The sequence below is a fragment of the Urocampus carinirostris genome, chromosome 15, assembly GCF_059441175.1.
Source record: "Urocampus carinirostris isolate Australia breed hairy pipefish chromosome 15, RoL_Ucar_1.0, whole genome shotgun sequence".
NCBI classification, from domain to species: domain Eukaryota; kingdom Metazoa; phylum Chordata; class Actinopteri; order Syngnathiformes; family Syngnathidae; genus Urocampus; species Urocampus carinirostris.
The window spans coordinates 29,325,274-29,344,074 of NC_142363.1; the positions used below are offsets into that span (position 1 = coordinate 29,325,274).

Genomic DNA, 18,801 nt, shown 5'->3' on the forward strand with positions numbered 1-18,801 from the left:
TTTAGTTTCACTATTTTTCAACTCGAACTAAGCATTGAAAGTGACAAATGTTGTACAATATGTGGGCAATTATTAAAATAATTTATTGACGTCACATATGAACACAATACCAACGTAAAATTTAAATTTAAAGAACATCAAAGAGTTAAACCATTCACTGTATCTTCCAGGAGCGCTTTAATGGAAGACACTAAAACATAATTATTTTATTTTGTAATTGTATCCTTTGACTCAATTGTTTTTGTCACCATTTTCCACTTTTCCTTTCGCTTACAACTAACTTTTTTGGGACCCATTTTTAGGGGCAGAAAAGGGAAATAAAACCAACAAAATCAAAATAAAATGAGATGGGTCACTCTCAATTTTGTCAATTTACTTTACAGGTAGAAGAGATTCAGCAGGGCATTATCGCCTTCTACTCTTAAGGAGTTTTATGGACCCTTCGTTTCTTTTTCTTAGCATTATTTTGCCCAGGCACAGGTCCGTGAACGACTTTTGGGTCACGAACCACCAGTTAAAAAACACTGGTCTTTGGCACCGAATAAGAAAAAAAATCTGAATCGAGCAACATTATTACCTGTCCCCAAGGGCTTGTGTGCGGTGCCGCTGCTCAGACCTAACAGAAGGGCCGGCGATCCTTCCGACTGTTGCTCCTCGTTGAGGATAGACTTGACTCTTTTCACGTCTTGGATGCTCCCGCAGCATTCGGACATCAGTTTGACCTGATGGGGTGAAGGAACGAGCGTCAGCCAACAACACGGCGAGCAATTCCATAGTGTAGAATGGCTTCCTTACGTAGCCCTGCTGGTGGAAAGAGGTATTGCAAACTTTCCGGCACAGCGCAGTCCTCGGCGGGGAGGGTGGACAGTGCCAGCTCGGCGTGTCACTGGTAAATGTCACTGCAGGATTAAAACACACAGCTTGTTTTTTTTCCTTCTCGTTTAGACACACAAATCTTAACCATCACAACCGGTTGTCTAAACAACAAAATGGATTTGGGACCAACTTTGCCAGAGGTACCTTGAAAAAGTAGCACTACTGATTACTTGGTTTTAATAAGTTATATTAGAATGATTTTTTCCTTACATTCTGCAGCGACTGTGAGCATTGCATCAAGACAAAATTGACAACTTAAGTGCATTTTTAAAAGAAAAATTGAATCAAATTTTTTAAATTGATGTGAAACAAACTCAATTAATAATTAAAAAAATAAAAAAGGAGTATAAAAAAAATTATAATAAATAAGCAGAAACAACTAAAACATTGAGTGAATAGGTTTCTTATGTTAACCAAGCAATGGTATAAAAAGTAAAAATAAACGCAGAGAAAATATTGAATTAAATAGATAGAGGTTAGATAATAAGTAAAAAATAAATGTTGAAACAGAAGAGTTAATTATAAAATGAGAGGTTAGGCAAAAAAAATAAATGAATTTGTATGTATATATATATATATATATATATATATATATATATATAATTTAATTAAAAATATATATATTATTATAAAATATAATACTCTATTGGAAGTGCATTTTTTTTTTAAAACCGGGTGGAAACACATGTTGGCCTGGAGACGGATTAACCCGAGTGGTTAAGGGATCCAAGCAACCAACCCAAAAAAATAAAGTTATTATATAAAAGAGGGAAAAGGCGTTTTTCTCGACTTCCTGTAAAAAACATTCATTAAAAACGAGTAAAAAATAGTCAAATGTAATATTTAAAAGAATTGTTTTTGAAAAGGAAAAACTGATGTATAGAAATGAATACGCTTCTTGCTCAAAGTCAGGTCTGTAAACTTTAAATACATAAATAAATATTAAATAAAGAAAATATTTAAATGACAATGCAATGGGAAAATATAAGATCGTTGGTGTAAACTTTAAAAAAGAAACCATTATACTAATTAAAAAAAAAAGATACGTTTCAACAAATACTCAACAAGAACGTTAACTATAAAACTGAGGTTCAACCAAAAAAAAAAGGCTTCTAGCCAAAATAGGACTATCAAAAGATCAAACATGTAAATTTAGGTAAAAATCCTGAAAATAGTCCTAATGAAGTAACAAATACAGCAAAAAAGGAGCAAACTAATGTAAAAAACGAATAAACCCTGTTACCTGACAGTGCACTAAAGAAGCTGCCATCTTCAACATCTTCGTCATCTTCGTGCGACGAGGACCCTCCAACATCTACTGTGTGGTCCCACTCCAGTGGGATGGAGTCCACGCTGACAGGTGTCTCCCTCCCTGAATGCTCCAGGGGCAGGACGAGAAGGTGGCTTGAGGCCTGGCGATCAGCTCTGAAGGGGTCACTCCACGGTGATGCTGCAACAACTGCTCCTCCGGGATTTTCCTGGTCCTCCAGCTCCTCGTCAGGCACTTTGATCTACACAGATATAGGACATTAGAAAACTGGAGATACCTTCCTGGAATAAACTGGCTTTACTGACCAGACAGCGGTGGACCAATCGGTGGTGGAACCGAGCCACACGGCCAAAAACTTCTTGGCAATACGAATGAAGTTCTTCTAACTCGTCTTCGATGAGCACTGCGTCCAGAGGGGCGCTCTTTTGGATCAGGTTCTCCCCGAAAACGATGAGGGCGTCGATCTTGTTGGCGTTGAGCGTGATCTCGTGTTGAAAAGCCTGCACCGCGGAAGAGAAGTTGCTGTGTTTCGGAAAGGATCACCAGAGGCGCGACTCTCCCATACCCTTAGCTGCCTCATCTTGTCCTCCATGTCGCTCTCGGAGAAATGCTCCACATTCGTGAGCTGCAGGTCCATTTCAGTCAGCCACATCAGGATGCCTTCGCGCGTGCCCTCGAAATCTTCTCTCTGGGACGTGAAGTGCTGAAGAACAAAATAATGTCACATTTAACATTAAAACGAGTGAGTTAATAGGTCTTACTCATCTCTGCTTCAGACCACAACAGTAAAATTGAGGTTACAGTATTGTTGTCATTATTACATAAGGCCTCCTAATAACCTAATAAGTTGTGGAGTCTTCCTAATGAGAAAAAAAGGATTTAAATTGAAAAACATATTTAAAATATTACTTCTTTAATAGTACAATATTTCACCTTGTTTTTCTAGGATAAAGCATGTTGCATTTTTAAACTTTTTGCAAAGAAACCAGCAAAATAATTGTTATAATGAATGGATATTTTTTCCATGGCAATTCTCGACTAATTTGCATACACTTAAGGGATTTTTGGTTTTCATGAAAAAAAATTTTTGTATCAATTTATTAAAATAGAAAAATATACTGTTTTATTTTCTAATCTTTTAATGGCTACTGGGAGCAAACTAGCATAGTTTTAAGTAGATTTTTTTCTTTTTTCAATTATAAAAAAAATAATAAAAAAAAGTACATTTGATAAATATTTTATACAAGCCTATTTATCAAATGTAATAAAGCCTATTGACTATTTAGTAATTATAATTTTGTCCCTTTTAAATATGTGTTCTTGTTTTAATAAATACAAATTAAAAGGGGTGACATTATTTTACTAAAATAATTCTTAAAATAAATCATAAAAATGGAAAAATATTTTAAACAAGCAAAATTAATTTTAATTTAACTTATTATATTCCAACAGTATTTATTATTTTAACTACTATTCTCATTTTAATAAATATATTAAATTTTTCCTAAATTCCCTTAATAATAATTTTCTAAAATAATTTTAATAGAAGAAAACCATCATGCTCGGGAAAACAACTGAGAAGACTGAACAGAACGGCACTGAAAAGAAAATTCTGCAGATTACAAACTGCAAATTGTAAAATAGGCAGCCAAAAAGCAGACAAACAAATTTGTAGTTAGCTTAGGACTTGAAAAAGACTAGCAAAAAGCGGGGGTGAAGATGAGTCTGCTGTAAGCGATGTAGAAGCGGAAGGAATGGCGAATCGCCTGTGACACAGAGGATGAAAATTCAATTGGATTTAGTGAGCTGGAGTGAAAATTATAGTTTGGTAAGAAGGTTCTTTATGCTACAGTTATCTGAATAACTCTTAATATCTTACCACACTTCTATTCTATAGCATACGAATAACCTATATTTTATGTTGACAATATCTGTTTATTATTTGTTATTGCAACATCCATTGCAGCCTGGTCATCCTGGAAGGGGAATGACCTCATGTGCGGTCCCTTCTCAATGTTTCTTTATTTTCCTCATGTTGAGGGTTTTGAGATTTTCCTTGCCCTCATGTAAGTTTATACCAGGGGATGGTGTCATAATCGTCTGTGGTTTGTAATAATCTGTGGTCTGTGCAGCCCTTTGAGACTCTTTGTGATTAAGGGCGTCACAAAAAAACATGACTTGACTACCTTGTTACTGATGAACGTGTCTAAGATATGCAAGTACGTGCAACGCTAGTTCACCTTGTTCTGTTTAATTTTTATTTCAAATTGCCTTTCAAGATGACATGTATGTCTTCGGTGTATTTGTATTGAATTTTCCCCAACAATGCGACTTATACTCCGAGTGCGACTGAAAGATTTTCTTTCCTTCTTAATTATGCATTCTTTGGCTGGTGCAACTTATACTTGAGAGACTTGTCGTCAGGAAAATACGGTGATTGTTTGAAGTTAACGTATGCTGTATTCAAAATTTGCTAAATTATCAATCAGATTTAAAAAATCTTTTTATTTCTCATTATTTTACAACATTTTGTAACCCGGACATTTGGCAGTGTCGTCTCTGCCCCAAAGATTGAATCACAAAATGAAAATACAAGGATCATGGAGAAACAGTTGAGGCTAATTCATATATGTGGGTAAGAAGTGAAGCATCTTTAACAAAAGTCTGTCGGTGTTTGCAAAAAAGCCATCGATTGTATCGCATCCTGCTGGGATTACACAGAGAGAAAGCCACAGAGCTTACTACCGCAAACCGATCCTTCATGTCAAAACAATCTTTTGTATATCTTACCCCTTCTTCCTTCTGTTCTAAGCTAGACTAAATGTCACAGGGCTAAGGGTGCTGCTGGACGGGTGCCCAATTGGATGAGATGCTGTTTTTTTTCTTCTCGTCAAAGATTGTAAAAGGTCAACGAGATCAATGGTACAGAAAATATTTGTAAACTTTTACGGAGCTAGAAATATATGCTTATGTCAAGCTCCTTATAATGAGTGTGCAAGTACATGCATTTCTTAGATGCGCGTGAATAAACTCTTCTTTTTTAATCTTTCTTGATGTTTGGGTTGGCGTTTGGACTGTGCTTGAAACAGGCCTTTCCTTGGATTCACAATTTTCATGCCACACTAACAAATATTTAAAAAACAACAACGTAGGGATGAACATGAGGTCACTTTTTTTCAAAAGGGGTGCGCTATGTGTACAGACATCCGCCCACCCCTACCGCTCATCTAATTAAACTGTTCTGGATGATTGGCTACTGTTTTCAGGTGTTTACAGTTTGTTCTCTGGGTTTTCATCATGAAGTGTCTCAACAGTGAACATAGATTGTTTAATGAGCATCCATATAAAAGGATTCCTTAGATATGTACAGCCAAAACTGGGTCTGTTGTTGTAACACCCCAAGTGTAAACTGGAATTGAAACCTTTCCCTATATATTTCGGACCTAACAATAGTTTTTTTGTGTTGCTTAAGCAATGCATAAAGTAAAAATTGGAATGTCCCAGAGAAGATTATTTTGGCTCTTATTTTATCTCCATGCCAGATGTACACATGAAAAGAGCCATATGTGGCTAGCGAGCCAAACGTTACGGACACCTGTGCACATAGGTGGTGCCATTTTGTGCTCACCTTGAGTCGCCGCAACACTGCGGCCACCCGCTTCTGGAGGCCGTCCCATCGCCGGTTGCCCTCGTTCACACGGAGGTGAAGCTGGCCGGCGCCGTCCGTTCGGTTCTCTCGGGCCAACCTGCGGTACTGCTTGTTGAGCAGCTCCAGCGCAGTCAGTCGCTCGTGCACTTGGCGGTGGAAATTCTAGAGACAGCACCGCAATGGTCAAGTATAAGCAAGCTGCTGCCGTCCATTCAGGCTTTCAGTTCAGTTTACCTCAAACTTTTTAAGCTCCTCCTTGGCGCGAGTGTAGAGGACATCGGCAGAGTTGGGGTTGGCAGCCGTCAGCTCAGCCTCCCTCAGCCAGTCGTCAAAGGTGGCAAAGTCCTCCAAGAACTTGCGCCACAGACGCCAAGTTTCCTCGATCCTGCAATACGAATAGAATGTTCCAGATGCATTTTTTTTCATTCTCAAGGGAACAGAACCTCAGCCTCCGGTCTAGGGATGTGGCGCAGATGTTCTTCCAGCGTCGGTCCAGATTGTGGGCGGTCTGAAGAATGGCGTCGCGCTCTGATTCGCTGCCACAGGCGTCAGCATCACGCAAGAGACTGTCGCACAGCGCCAGGACCGATGCCACCATGGACGTGCGATCGTCAATGTTGCGCTGCGCGTCCTGTGCGGTGAACGTTGGAAAATGTAATTAACGAAATGGGCGCGCGCCTTTTTTGGCCAATTGTTCGATGACATATTTTCAAAGTATGGAAATAATGTCGTTTAGGCATACTTTTTTCACATACATGGTAAACATTTATAAATACTATATAATTACAAATATTTCTGCAATGTATAAAATGAACTCTTGGTTATTGCGTTGGTTAAGAACCAGTAATAAGCAAAATCCATGAAGTTGAAACCTTTTTTTTTACAGTTAACAATAATTACAATTAAAAACTTTAATACATTGAAATCAAAGAAAAAAGCCTTTTTAGGGGCTTAAGCATTCATATAGGAAATAAAAGTACTGTATGCAGTACCTGTACAAATGTACAGTATTTTTTTCACCAATATCTACTGTTTTAAGGACTGTTTAGCCAAACAGAACGCGTAAAACAATGCATAATAATAAATTAACTATGTTCCCTTCTATGACAAAAAACGGCAGCTTTTTCACGTAAAAAACTAGCTTCTTCATTTTTCATGTTGCTTCTTTTTCTATGCGTTGTTTTCTTCTACGGCAGATTTCTCTAAACTTTTTCTTCTGACGGTCATATAGAGAAAAATGTAATTCAAGTCAAGTTAAGTCATATCTATTTGTATAGCTCTTAATCACAGAAAATCTCAAGGGGCTACACACAGTCAACATTAACATTAAATATACCGTAAAATTCTGACTAAGACACACCTGATTATAGGCCGCACCCAGTACAATATTAAAGGAAAAAAAACTTTTGTACATACATAAGCCGCACCTGACGATAAGCCGCATGTACTTACATTGAAACATGAGATATTTACAAAGAAAGACAGTACACGGAAAGAGTTTTAATACAAAACATTTCTACAACGCATTTTTTCTTTTTCTACGTTGAAAACAAATGCCATCCTCATCCCCACCGGAGACAAGCGTCTTCTTTTTTTGCAAAGACACTCTTTTTAGTCTTCAAAAAAATACAATCAAGAAACAGCTTCTTTTTCAATGTGAAAATTTCCACTATTACATCAAGCAAAGCAAGATGTTACACGATGAAGTATTTTTCCAATAATCTAAGAGTGTTTGTTATAAGATACAAATAATGCACCTTATAGACCAGTATTACATGTGTGTTTTTTCTACCTTATCATGCATTTTTGGACAAGTACGTTGTCTGGAAATATTCCAAAGACAAATGTGTTTTTTTTTCCAAAACTCAAACACTCAAAGAAAAAGTCAAGAAAAATGAAGCATCCATTTATCACTCTACTCTTTGGAACAACTGATTGCATGTAAAAGCCGGAGTTTTTGGTGTTTTGGGCTGTCAGTCCACGTGTGAGATGACAGACGGGCGGGACTGAGAGGTAGATGGCCTGCTGCCAGCGAAGTGAGCCCCCCTGCTGGTTACCATAGCAACACACAACATCTTAACGACCCAAAAGGAGCGTAAATCGCACGAGCAGTCTCTCATCCGCTAATGGAGATGAAGGGTGAAAAAGCCTCCAGCAAGTTTTTTTTCTTTCTTTTACAGACTCAAATCTGTCTCATGGCTTAGCCCCCCACCCACTTACCTGCTGCTGCCGGAGCTTATGTTGGATGTCTTCATCGTGGCAAACGTGGTAAAGCAGCGGCTGAGCCAGTTGAGCCTCGGCGTCAGCCAACCACACACGCAGTTCGTTCATTTGCTTGTCAAGCTGCTGGACCGTCGCAAAGGTGTCCTTCAGCTTACGAACCCTTAAAAGGTATTACCAAACAGAAAATGTTTTTTTTTTTCATGTAGGCAAAGAACATGTAGCGTTCTTTCCCACAATTGTGCAAATATGTTGTAAAGTATTACAAGCGCCAAGAGACTCGAGAAATGTTGTCGCAAATATGACATCTAGCTTGTTTGCTGCAAAGCTGTGACATCATTTAAGGAGCAACGCTTTCAAAGTGGCGAATCCCATTAACATAATCTGTGAGGCCAGCTCTGAAACAGACAGCAATTGTCATGAACATTGATTGCATACCACTCATTTCTACTTGGAACTTTGCGCACCCTGTCGCTGGGTGCCCAGTAAATGTTTTGAAGAAATTGCGTCATTTGCCCTCCAAAGACAGCGTGGAATTTGCTTATCTGCTAACGTTAAAGCGTGCGTTCATTGTTTGCCTCGGCTGTCCACCGTGTGTTGTTTGGACAGCTAGCCTTGCATTTTTCTGCCAAAGCAGAGGACTATTTTCGTTGATCAATCAGTTAGCACCCCATGACGGCTCTGCTTTTTTTTCCCAGTTAGCCCTTTTGGTTGCTTGCTATTTGCTATACCATTACTGCATCCACCTGCGAAATAACACCATGGCATTCTCCACAAAAACACTACAAAAACATGGTGCTAGTATTCCTCCAATGACATCACAAGTTAGTATGAAAAAGACTAGAATGCATCATCCCGGAAAATAATTGGAATATACCAATAAAATTATTTTATATACATGTATGAAAAAAGCCGTTTTTTGAAGATTGTGTTTATAGTCTTTGAACGCACCAGTATAGTGATAAACATCTAAGCTTTGCTTCTTTTTTATTTCAAGTTAATTAAAAAGGCGTCCTACTTCCTGCTAAGAATCATCTCCACAAAAAAAAAAAGATGAAAAAATAGCCTTGCCATTGCATTAAAGTAAGATACTCAATAAAAATATATTTTCCATTTTGAAAAAGGATGAAAATTACATGATATGTGTCCCTTAATGGGCTTAGATTTATTTTAATCTTGTATGGGTTTTGCATGTGTGCACAGCACATCCCGCCAGGCTAAATTGGGACAAAAGCAACACTGTCAGTGTAATGTGTGAAGAGCATGATACGGACATGAGCTGGGCGCCAACTTAAGTAGACTATTTCCCTTTGCGCACACAAATTACACTTTCCTCCAAAGAAAAAGCAGCCTCCACTCTGAAAACTTGAACTGTGATGTGCAATGATGGACCGTTTACATGTTCAAGAGTAGAAGGAAGAAGTACAAGTCTCACTTCTAATGTTCATAAAATTATCATTATTATTTTCATTTATCTTAATTTGTTTTTATCTTTTAAGAAAAATCTCCTTTAAAATTTCAAATGACTTAAAAATCTGATTTAAAAAATATATTCAAAAAAGAATAAAGATAGGACATAGTAGTCATTTGCTTCTGGATTTGATCTTGATTTAAAAAGTCCAAGACTGATACTGTGTAGGAAACCTTTGTACGTCTCAACCTAGCGTAGCTTAATAGCATGTTGAACCTATGATCATGTTGTCCGACAATACCCTCTGATCCCACACTCTACCTCCCCACAACCTAAGTCCACCCCCCAGAGGCAAAAGGCTTTCAAACGTTGCAGCTGCAGGGTGTCCAACGGCAGCTTTTGTTCAGATTGGTTTGAGTGGACAATAGGACAACTAGCGTCCATTACTGACACACATTTGACTACTGTGTGAAATAAAACAATTCGAAGAACTGCCAAGCTGACACAAATACACTGTAAAATATCATTTTGAGAAATCTAAAACTTGAAATTGTTCAGTATTTAAACCCTTCATCAGCTTATATATGGTGGATTCCGCCGATGGAAGCAGACAATTGGGAACATACCTGGCCTCAATGTGTTGGAAAAGATGCTGCCAGCGGTCATTGACTTGGCAGATGGTGTCGTTGATGTTGCTCTCTTTGGTTTTGTTGCTGGCGTCGATGATTTGCTCTCCTAACTGCTTCAGGTGACTTTTGTTTTCGCTGAACAGGTTCATTTCCTCCATGCAGTCCTGGGCAGCCCACAATAAGGGTTAACATCAAGCGGGGCTAACAATTAAGCATGTCACATGGACTTTCTAATTATTGCTCAAAAGTTTGCTTCTTTTACATTGTTTTTCCTGTTTGAAAAAACCTTAAATAAGAAACCTGTCTAAACGTTGTCATAAATTCAAGTACTATTTACTGATATAAAAAAAAATGCAGATCATCTTGCAGATCATTCTTGAATTTTGTACATTTCAAATTCTCAATTTCTCAAAATAAAATGGAACATTTTTACTTCAAATGAGCCACATTTTCTGCTAAACGAGTGACAATTACTAGCATTGTGTTAAGAAAATATCTATATGTAACGGGTGTAATAATAACTTTTGTTTTATTGAAATTCCTGCTGAAATATGTGTATAGTTTTTGGTAAATGTCCTGCAATGATGAGTCCAACAAAGCTATCTGCTGGTATGGGGTGGGGTTTGGTTTTGGCTTCTGACATGTGACCGGGAGGCGGGGTTTGTTGGCAGTCTTACAAGAGAGAGAACTGCAATGGTAAGACACATCTTTTGGTGCTCCGCAAAATAAGTTAATTTTAAACATTATAACCCCAGCTGACAAATCTCTCAACATGCACAGTAACGTGATTGATATTGTCAAGCTGTTTAGGTTTATTTTTGTTTTGTTTCTGTTTTACTAAATTATGAATTCCCCTTGTAGAGATCAAAGAGATCAAAGCCAACAGAAAAGCTAATGTTGTGACTCATCCATTTGCAGGTAACTTGTACCCGTTTTTATACTCATTATTGTTTTTATTTCTATTTTTTCATATACATTAAAAAAGGATGATGTTGGTTAAAATTCAGACGAAAGAAAAATATGTTGAATCCATTGTAAACGTTAAAAATCCACTATACGATCTCTTGTTAAAAGTATCTTGTTAAAATGTAAAGATGTAAAAATGTATTGTGATATTCTAAAATGTATTTTCTGTAAAGTGAAAAGAAAGCTCTTTGATATGCTTTGTTGGCAGTCTTACAAGAGAGAGAACTGCAATGAGATCAAAGCCAACAGAAAAGCTAATGTTGTGACTCATCCATTTGCAGAAACTGTAATAATAAAAACCTCATCATCCAGTCCAGCGTGAATGTGGATCTTTGGTGGGACACGTACACCGCGGTTACATATACATATTAGACACAGTGAGTATGGTTTATCGATTATCAGTATTGATAAAGGTACGGAGAGGTAGGATGTTATTGTCATTGGTATAATAAGAAACAACTGATATTTTTAATCCCTAGTAATGCATGTTCACCTTCTTGAGTTTCTCCACCATCTCCTCGATGTTGAGGTGGGACGCGTCTGCCAACTTGTTCTCCATATGTGTCAGCCAATCGCAGAGCTCTGCATTTTTCTCCTTAAACATCATCCACGCATTGAGCCGGTCACTGATCTCTTGCTTGCTGAGGGACACCTTAGAATGCCACACACCCACTTAAAATCATGCATCTGTGACACTAACTAGAATGATAACATGTTTTTGGAACACATTCCAACTTAATACGAGAAAGGACGCTTCTCACACTTGTTCCAGAATTTTCCCTTGTGCTATTGCTTCGGATTGTTTTTCTACACATTGTATTGTTGTTAGAGAGTAAGGTGGAGAGGGGTGGGGAAATAAACCTTCAGAAACTGTAAAATATATATTGTGATTCAAACAATGTGATAATTTCTAAATTATTAATTTGTTTAAATGATTAATAGAAGGAGCGTCAACAGTTATTTCAGTGACAGGTCTCTTGCTTCAACCTGAAATCCCTTTATTCTCTTTTGGTGATTTGCTCATTGTGTAATGTGATGTTTGTTGCAACCTGATTAAAAATAAAGAAACGAAAAATACAATGTCCAGATTAGAAGCACCATAAAATGTTTGTTGGCATTTCTGTCGCTCTCCTCAGTGGAGTATAGAGACAGCTAGTCACGCGGTAGAAAAATTATTAGAATGAATCATCGTGCCAAATAAAATTTCAACACACGTTCCATGAATTTTATTCATCATTTTAAGGGATTTGAAAGTACTCGTTCTAGGTATTGCCATCAGTGCCAATACCAGCCTGCGATGATAGCCACTACCAGTATTGGCTGACCTCTAGTGGCGATTTACCAATCAGGAACTCAAAATTAAAGAAGTATTGTTTAAATAGCTAAATAAAAAAAACATTAAAGAGCCTTTAAATCCTTACAAAATTGTTATTTAATCAGTCAATCTATGCAGAAGAAAGGACATTTTGTGTTCTAATGGCTCATAGCCATATATAAACATCTCTTTTCATGAGTACATATGACTCGGAGAAAACATGTGCCCATGCAAATCTCATCTACAGCCTTCCAAATCTTGCAAGCAGGGAGTCGAGTGTATTGCGTGCATAGATGTTATAGCGGCAGTATGTGGAACGGTTTGTTTCAGTATATAAAGAGCATACTTCCCAAGACAGTTTACAGTTGATGTGTCACAACAACAGACCCTGTTTTGACTGTACGTCGCAAAGGAATAATTTATATAGAAGCTCATTAAACAATTTAGGCTTACTGTTAAGTCACCTAAAGATAAAGACCTACAGAAAATTTTTAATCAGTAAGAACTGCCAGCCAAGCAGAGAGAGCAATTTGATTGGGTGAGTGGTAGGCGTGGGCAAGCTTTGCACACACCACACTTGTCTGCCCAGCGCCGCCTGCACTGAAGGTAAATAGTCAGTTTCCTTGTTTGCAGTATTTTGTAACATTTTTACAAAATAACTCTTCTTGCACCTTGTTTTGAAACCATTGTTTATTAAAAAATAAAAGGTCAAAATGAACCTCAACAAGCTTAACTAATTGCGTGAGGGAAAAAAGTTTAAAGTGGTGTATTTGTTGGTATGGGACACAGACTCTGGCATTATTCTTATTTCCTATTTTTTTATCAAATCATCTAACGTCACACAGTGATATAAAATGCCCTGAAAATTTAGATTTTGTTTGGCGAGTTTGGTAAAATTTGTCTTAAAATATATGGTAAGGCTCTCTCAAAAAAGAGAGAGAGAAAAAAAAAAAATCAACATATATTGCTATTATGGCTTTTTGGGTCAAAAAGGTTCCCGACCCCTGCTAAATAGTGATCAAGTGTCAACTCCCAATCACTAACTTAGCATCCCAATTCTGTTTCTCTGATTTTGGACTGGAGAACAGCATGGATTTATTATAGAAGCAGTAACCAAAAATTTCAGAGGCTTTACTCGTACAAAAAAAAAAGTTTTGAAAAATGCTGTCATCTGCTTCACTTAGCCTCCTCCCAGGTCTCTTTTGAATACCAAAGCTCATTATTGCTTCTCTCCCCGGACGCCACACCCCCACCCTCCTAGCGACTGCCATCTGTCAGCCCCCTCGCAACCCACTTGTAGAATTGTAAAGTCGACCGGCAGATGCTGAGAAGCACTAAAGTCGTTAATGTCTTAAGACTTCTTGTAATTGTGAAGTAATTCTACCGTCCCGGAAGAAACCAATGTATGTTTTTGTGGCTCCCCTGTTTGAATCTCAGAATATTTCCAGCTGGGTTAGACTAGGCATCAGCGAACCCAAAGTTAGATTAAGTCATTTCCCATGTGTCCCTCCTCTTACACCACTGAGTAAAATGATTAAGTCATTGGCGGAAGGCTGATAACAATCCAGATGATCCTATTCAGGTGTGATGGAACAGGGAGACAGTGTAACCAGGCTGGATAAGGGCATATGATGGACAATGAACAAAAAGTGCAACTGAACCGGTCTGACCTTGAGGCACAGCTCCTCCCAGTGGCAGCGCAGGTGCTGGACGTGTTCATGGAGAAGCAAGACATCATCGGCCATCACGTATTGACTGAGGTCCGTTTTCATGGCGCTCAGCTGGCTCAGGCTCTCGGCCCAGTCGTCCAAAACATCCTCTGGCCGGTCCTCCGGTTGATCCTCGTTCTCCTGCATACCATCACATGCAATTTGAAGCTGAAATCAGTCTGCTGTGACTGGGACGCTTTTGCTTCTCTGTTGGTCGGGGACTTTTTTCTCTGGTGTCGGGACGTCCCCGCCCTAGAGGGGATTATGGGCAGCAGCCGGGGGGCAGGGAGCGTTGATGGGGGGAGGGAGATAAAGGCTTTGACGGGTCAGGGTGGAGTCATGGGGTCAACCCGGATGGTGCGCAGCTTCATTGAACAAAATCAGTGAGATTTTACCAAGGGTGGAGAGGGCCCCTCATTTAAAAGAAAACTTTTAGTGGCAGATGTCCCAAGTTGACAAATAAACTGACATCTTACACTTAAAGAACACAAGGCAGACTGAGCACTTAACAACCGGCACGTTCTGCTTTGTTTAGCATGTTTGGGAATTTGGCAGATGGTTCCGTGCCATGCTGGGGACTAAGGGATTTAACCTGGCACACCTGACAATTTGGTGGACTAAACTTTACGCTAGCATGAGCTTTGCCGATGTATGCAATTAAAAGTAGATAAATATGTTCTCACACCTCTTCACTTGGCGTCAGGAACTCGGGCATGGATTGGTTGAGCCTGGTCTTCATGTCCTTCAGCTGCAGCAGCTTGTCCTCCAGCTCTGCCTCACAGCTCTCCCATTTCTACATCAATAAAATCAGCAACAAAGTGACCAGCATGGAATTGCTTAAGATGAGCAAAATAATCAGCCACTGATTGGATTTTTTAGTGTTAGGCAACTCAACAGAAAAAAAACACAAAAAAAGAGGTCATCATGATGTGACACTTCACTTATTTGCATTTCAATTACATTCTATTCAACTGAAAGGAAGTGTCGTCCTCTATTTTCTGCTGTCTGCCCGATTTTTGACCCTATCACAGGAACTAACATTTTAAACTTTCAGAATCATTGATTTTTTTAACTTATTTTTGATATGGTTAAAATTGTACAGGAAATATTATTTACAACTCAACTTTGAGACCATTTGCATTTTTCTAAAGGACTGCAATGTTGTCAATTTCTCAATTTATGTGTTTGAAAGAAAAAATACCTTATTCTGTTTTTGTAAAGTAGCCATTTTGAAAACATCTGCTTCTACTTAGAAAACAGCAAAATATACATAAAACAACATCAACATTTTAAATGCAAACCCCCAGGGCCTACACTGCGACCAAATCATTTGCATATGCAGAGACATTTCCAATATGCGCAAGTAAATAAAAAGATCATACAAAATGAGTATATGACGCCCTTATCCGATCAATTATTACTCTATATTTTCAGTCTAGAGCAGTGTTTCTCAACTGGTAGGTCACGGCCCAAAGGAGATGGCGATAATGCCCTGCAAATACGAGTTGACATCTGTCATTCCACCCCACAGAAAAAGTACGGTAAAGTTTGTTTATACATGTTGACAAAGAAGGACAAAAAGCTCAGTCTGTGTTGTGCAGAAGTGTTGGTGCATGAATGCATGAAACCGTCAAAACTAAAGAGGCGTTTGGAAACAATACACCTCTCTGTTCATGATAAACCCCTTAGAAGACTTCAAGACCTGTGGACACCACAAGAGTGTATTACTTCTTTGTGCTCAAAGCTAAAACAGGCAGGTTACCAGGTGGCACATTGTAGTGTGAAGTTAAAAAATAATTAGAGTTGTTATGAAATATGCATATAAGTAGTTGCATTTTTTAATTTAAGGTTTGTGCATGTTGAGTCTGCTAAAAATATCTGAAGATATTGAAGTGAAGCAGAGTGGATTTCATTAAAGATGCACCTATTTGAGCATTCAAGGGAAAATATTTCTTGTAGTCGTTAAAGTTTTACTGGTCATTTTGTTAAAAAAAAACATGAATATATTCTACAATCTGATTTAAACTGCACAATCCTTTCATTCAATACATTTGAGACCAGTTAAGAATCACTGGTCTAGAGCATTCAGAAAGGGAAAATACACAAGCCCCCATTAATTTGAGTGGCACTCAAGCAAGTACCTGGACAATGGCCCGGGCGAGCTCCAGTCGTCGATCGAGAAGACCGTTGAGGCGGTCCCAGTCGTCCTGCAGCTCCCCCAGCTCGGTCCGGACTTCATCCTGCGCTTGGCGCTCGGCCATGGAGAAGAGCTGGCGGCCCAGTTCTAGCGTGCTGACTAAGGAACCTTGCTGGCGCTGGAAAAGCAGCCGGGCATGCTAGGCACACACAGGACACGCCCATCTTTGAGTGCTAGAGCTATTGTGTTCCTTCTAGGTTGATCAGGCGCCAGACAGTTACAACCAAGTCCAACCTTGGCTTGTGAGCAAGCTAGTAGCACTGTGGAGTAAGTTTAACTGCTTCATTTTGACTTAAAGCTCTCCTTGCGCACATGCCAAGGCATCATTGTGAAGCCTCACTTTGGTTTCCCAAAAAATAAAACTTGATTTAAGAAATGTGGAAGGGGGCACCTGAAGCTGATGCAAAGATTGCTGCGCAGCCTGTAGGCCACCGGGAACAGGTCCGAATCCGGGCAGGAGGTCGTGCGCATAGGCCAGGAAGCGCTGAAGCTTCTTCACACCGTGGCGGTAGCGGTGCCACAGCTGGACCAGGCCCTCCACCAGGGAGCACCGCTGTTCAGCTCGCTGGGCTGCGCCATGCCACTTCTCACGAAGCTGTGTAAGCTTCAGAATGAAGTCGCTCCTGAAGGGACGACGATAGAGAGTTTATTATTGGCCCCTTTGGCGTTTTGCCATCATATTTCACGCCCACTATAAAACAGTTGTTCTTATTTAAGTTCTGTTAGTGGACTGATGCACAACCTGGGTTAATTTGACCAAACTTCCTGGGTTGTGTTTGAAAAATGTATGTATGTATGTATATATGTGTATGTGTGTATGTATGTCGCCATGTATTTTTACATTTGTTAATCTATTTTCCTTTTTTCTTTATTTTCCCAAACAACTTTATCTTGTCAAAAAATATTCTATTTTGTTTAAAATAAAAATGAAATGGGTGGATTTTTTTTCCCAAACAAATATTCATGTCTAAAAACATTCACTTTGTAAAAAAATGATGATTAAAAAAACAGTTTTTGTGCAACAACAATACAAGCCCCTCAAATGTTTAAAAGAACCTCTCAATTTTGGGCCATGTTGTACAAAACAACGAGCATTATTTCAACAACCACATAATTCTTATATTAAAATTAAAAACCCAAAAAGTTAAATCAAGCTCATCAAAATAAAATAATTATCCGTTTTGACCCAGTGCATATTATTTTGGCCTATATTGGTCACCTGTCCTCCAAGTCTCCTCTCTGTAGCAGGGAGAGAGCATCTGCGATGAGGGAATGAAGGATTTGGTGTCCGGTGGAAATCTCCGCTTGGAAGCGCTGATAAAACACCACCACTGAGATGAGCACACTGGTGCTAACGATATGCAGGACGAAACTTACCTTATGAGTGCAGAGCTGCTGCCTGAGCCCCTCGTAAGATCCGGCCACGTCCACAGTCAGACGCTCCTCCATTGTTTGCAGGAAGGACATCCAAATCTCACACTTTTGCTGGAAGCTCTGATTTTGCAAGGCCTCAGCCTGCAACTCACTGGACAAAGAATGAATGAATATAAGTTTTGAGATAACCATTTTGCAGTTTTTCTTCTATTCAGTAATCAACAGGATGTCATGTTGAGACTTACAAGGCTTTCATATAAATGTGCAAGAAACAAAGTCATGGATTTTTGCCCACCTGCAGGCTTCCTGCGCTCGGGCTGAAGTGTCAGCCCATCCTCGGTTTAGGTGCTGCAGGCGCCGCGTGATGTCTTCGTTCAGCGTGATGCCGCGACTCAGCTCATTGAGGACGTCCAGGTCAGCGGAGCTGGCGCTCGCATCCAGCATGTTGTCGCACTGATGAAAACATATTTCATAATAATTTTCACAAACGACTATCGCTGTACTGATAGCAACGGTGCACTGACCTGCTTGTCCACACACTGCGCAGAGAGCACCCGGTTGTCAAGACACTCCATCCAGCGGTCAAGGGCTGACTCCAATGATTCTAGTAGGCTGCACACCTCCCTTAGGGTCTGAAGCTCCTCCTGAATGCAAACAGAAAAAGCTGATCAGGACAACATAGGTGCATGCTGACTGCTGGGTCAGTGTGTCACCTGCTGCCATACTGACCATCATGTGCACACATACACACATACTATTAACAGATTAATTCGTAAGCCTTCACTGTGTGGTAAAGATTTGTGAGTGGACTTTCACAGTTTATAGAAAAGAAATACTCAAAATGACTGCTCGAAAGTTCAATCAATTTATTAGTTCATTCAGTGATTCGAATAAAGGCAGTATTCAAATGTATTTGTTATGAACATTTAATGATTAATTTATACCATTCCAACAAATACCTACCAACACTACCCCTTAAGACATTAATACTCTCGCTTTTCTCCCCTTGAAAATAAATGAACCACTTTTTCAAACTTTAACAACAACCCAAATCTTGACACAAGACTAGTATTTTAGTCTAGGTTTGCTTAATTTGAAGCAAAACTAAGTCTTTGCGCGCGAATAAACAGCTTTAACGATCGCATTAGAATTCAGTTTTGGTAAAGGTTAGCCACTTCCGGTTTT

At 39.1% G+C, this 18,801-nt stretch overlaps 1 protein-coding gene across 1 annotated transcript in view; it reads right to left on the minus strand.

Annotated features, from left to right (window-relative positions):
• Positions 1-18,801, minus strand: part of syne2b (spectrin repeat containing, nuclear envelope 2b) — a 95,513-nt gene that overhangs the window by 4,417 nt on the left and 72,295 nt on the right. The window contains exons 95-113 of the mRNA XM_088354986.1: positions 18,141-18,260; positions 17,912-18,069; positions 17,620-17,767; positions 17,462-17,556; positions 16,634-16,865; positions 16,187-16,381; positions 14,731-14,838; positions 14,007-14,186; positions 11,515-11,673; positions 10,053-10,219; positions 8,016-8,178; positions 6,239-6,426; positions 6,030-6,180; positions 5,775-5,957; positions 2,712-2,849; positions 2,452-2,646; positions 2,120-2,387; positions 796-899; positions 578-722 (exon numbers count right to left, since the gene is read on the minus strand). Coding sequence (XP_088211112.1) covers positions 578-722; positions 796-899; positions 2,120-2,387; positions 2,452-2,646; positions 2,712-2,849; positions 5,775-5,957; positions 6,030-6,180; positions 6,239-6,426; positions 8,016-8,178; positions 10,053-10,219; positions 11,515-11,673; positions 14,007-14,186; positions 14,731-14,838; positions 16,187-16,381; positions 16,634-16,865; positions 17,462-17,556; positions 17,620-17,767; positions 17,912-18,069; positions 18,141-18,260 — 3,097 coding nt within the window. The remainder of the gene's footprint in view (positions 1-577; positions 723-795; positions 900-2,119; positions 2,388-2,451; positions 2,647-2,711; positions 2,850-5,774; positions 5,958-6,029; positions 6,181-6,238; positions 6,427-8,015; positions 8,179-10,052; positions 10,220-11,514; positions 11,674-14,006; positions 14,187-14,730; positions 14,839-16,186; positions 16,382-16,633; positions 16,866-17,461; positions 17,557-17,619; positions 17,768-17,911; positions 18,070-18,140; positions 18,261-18,801) is intronic.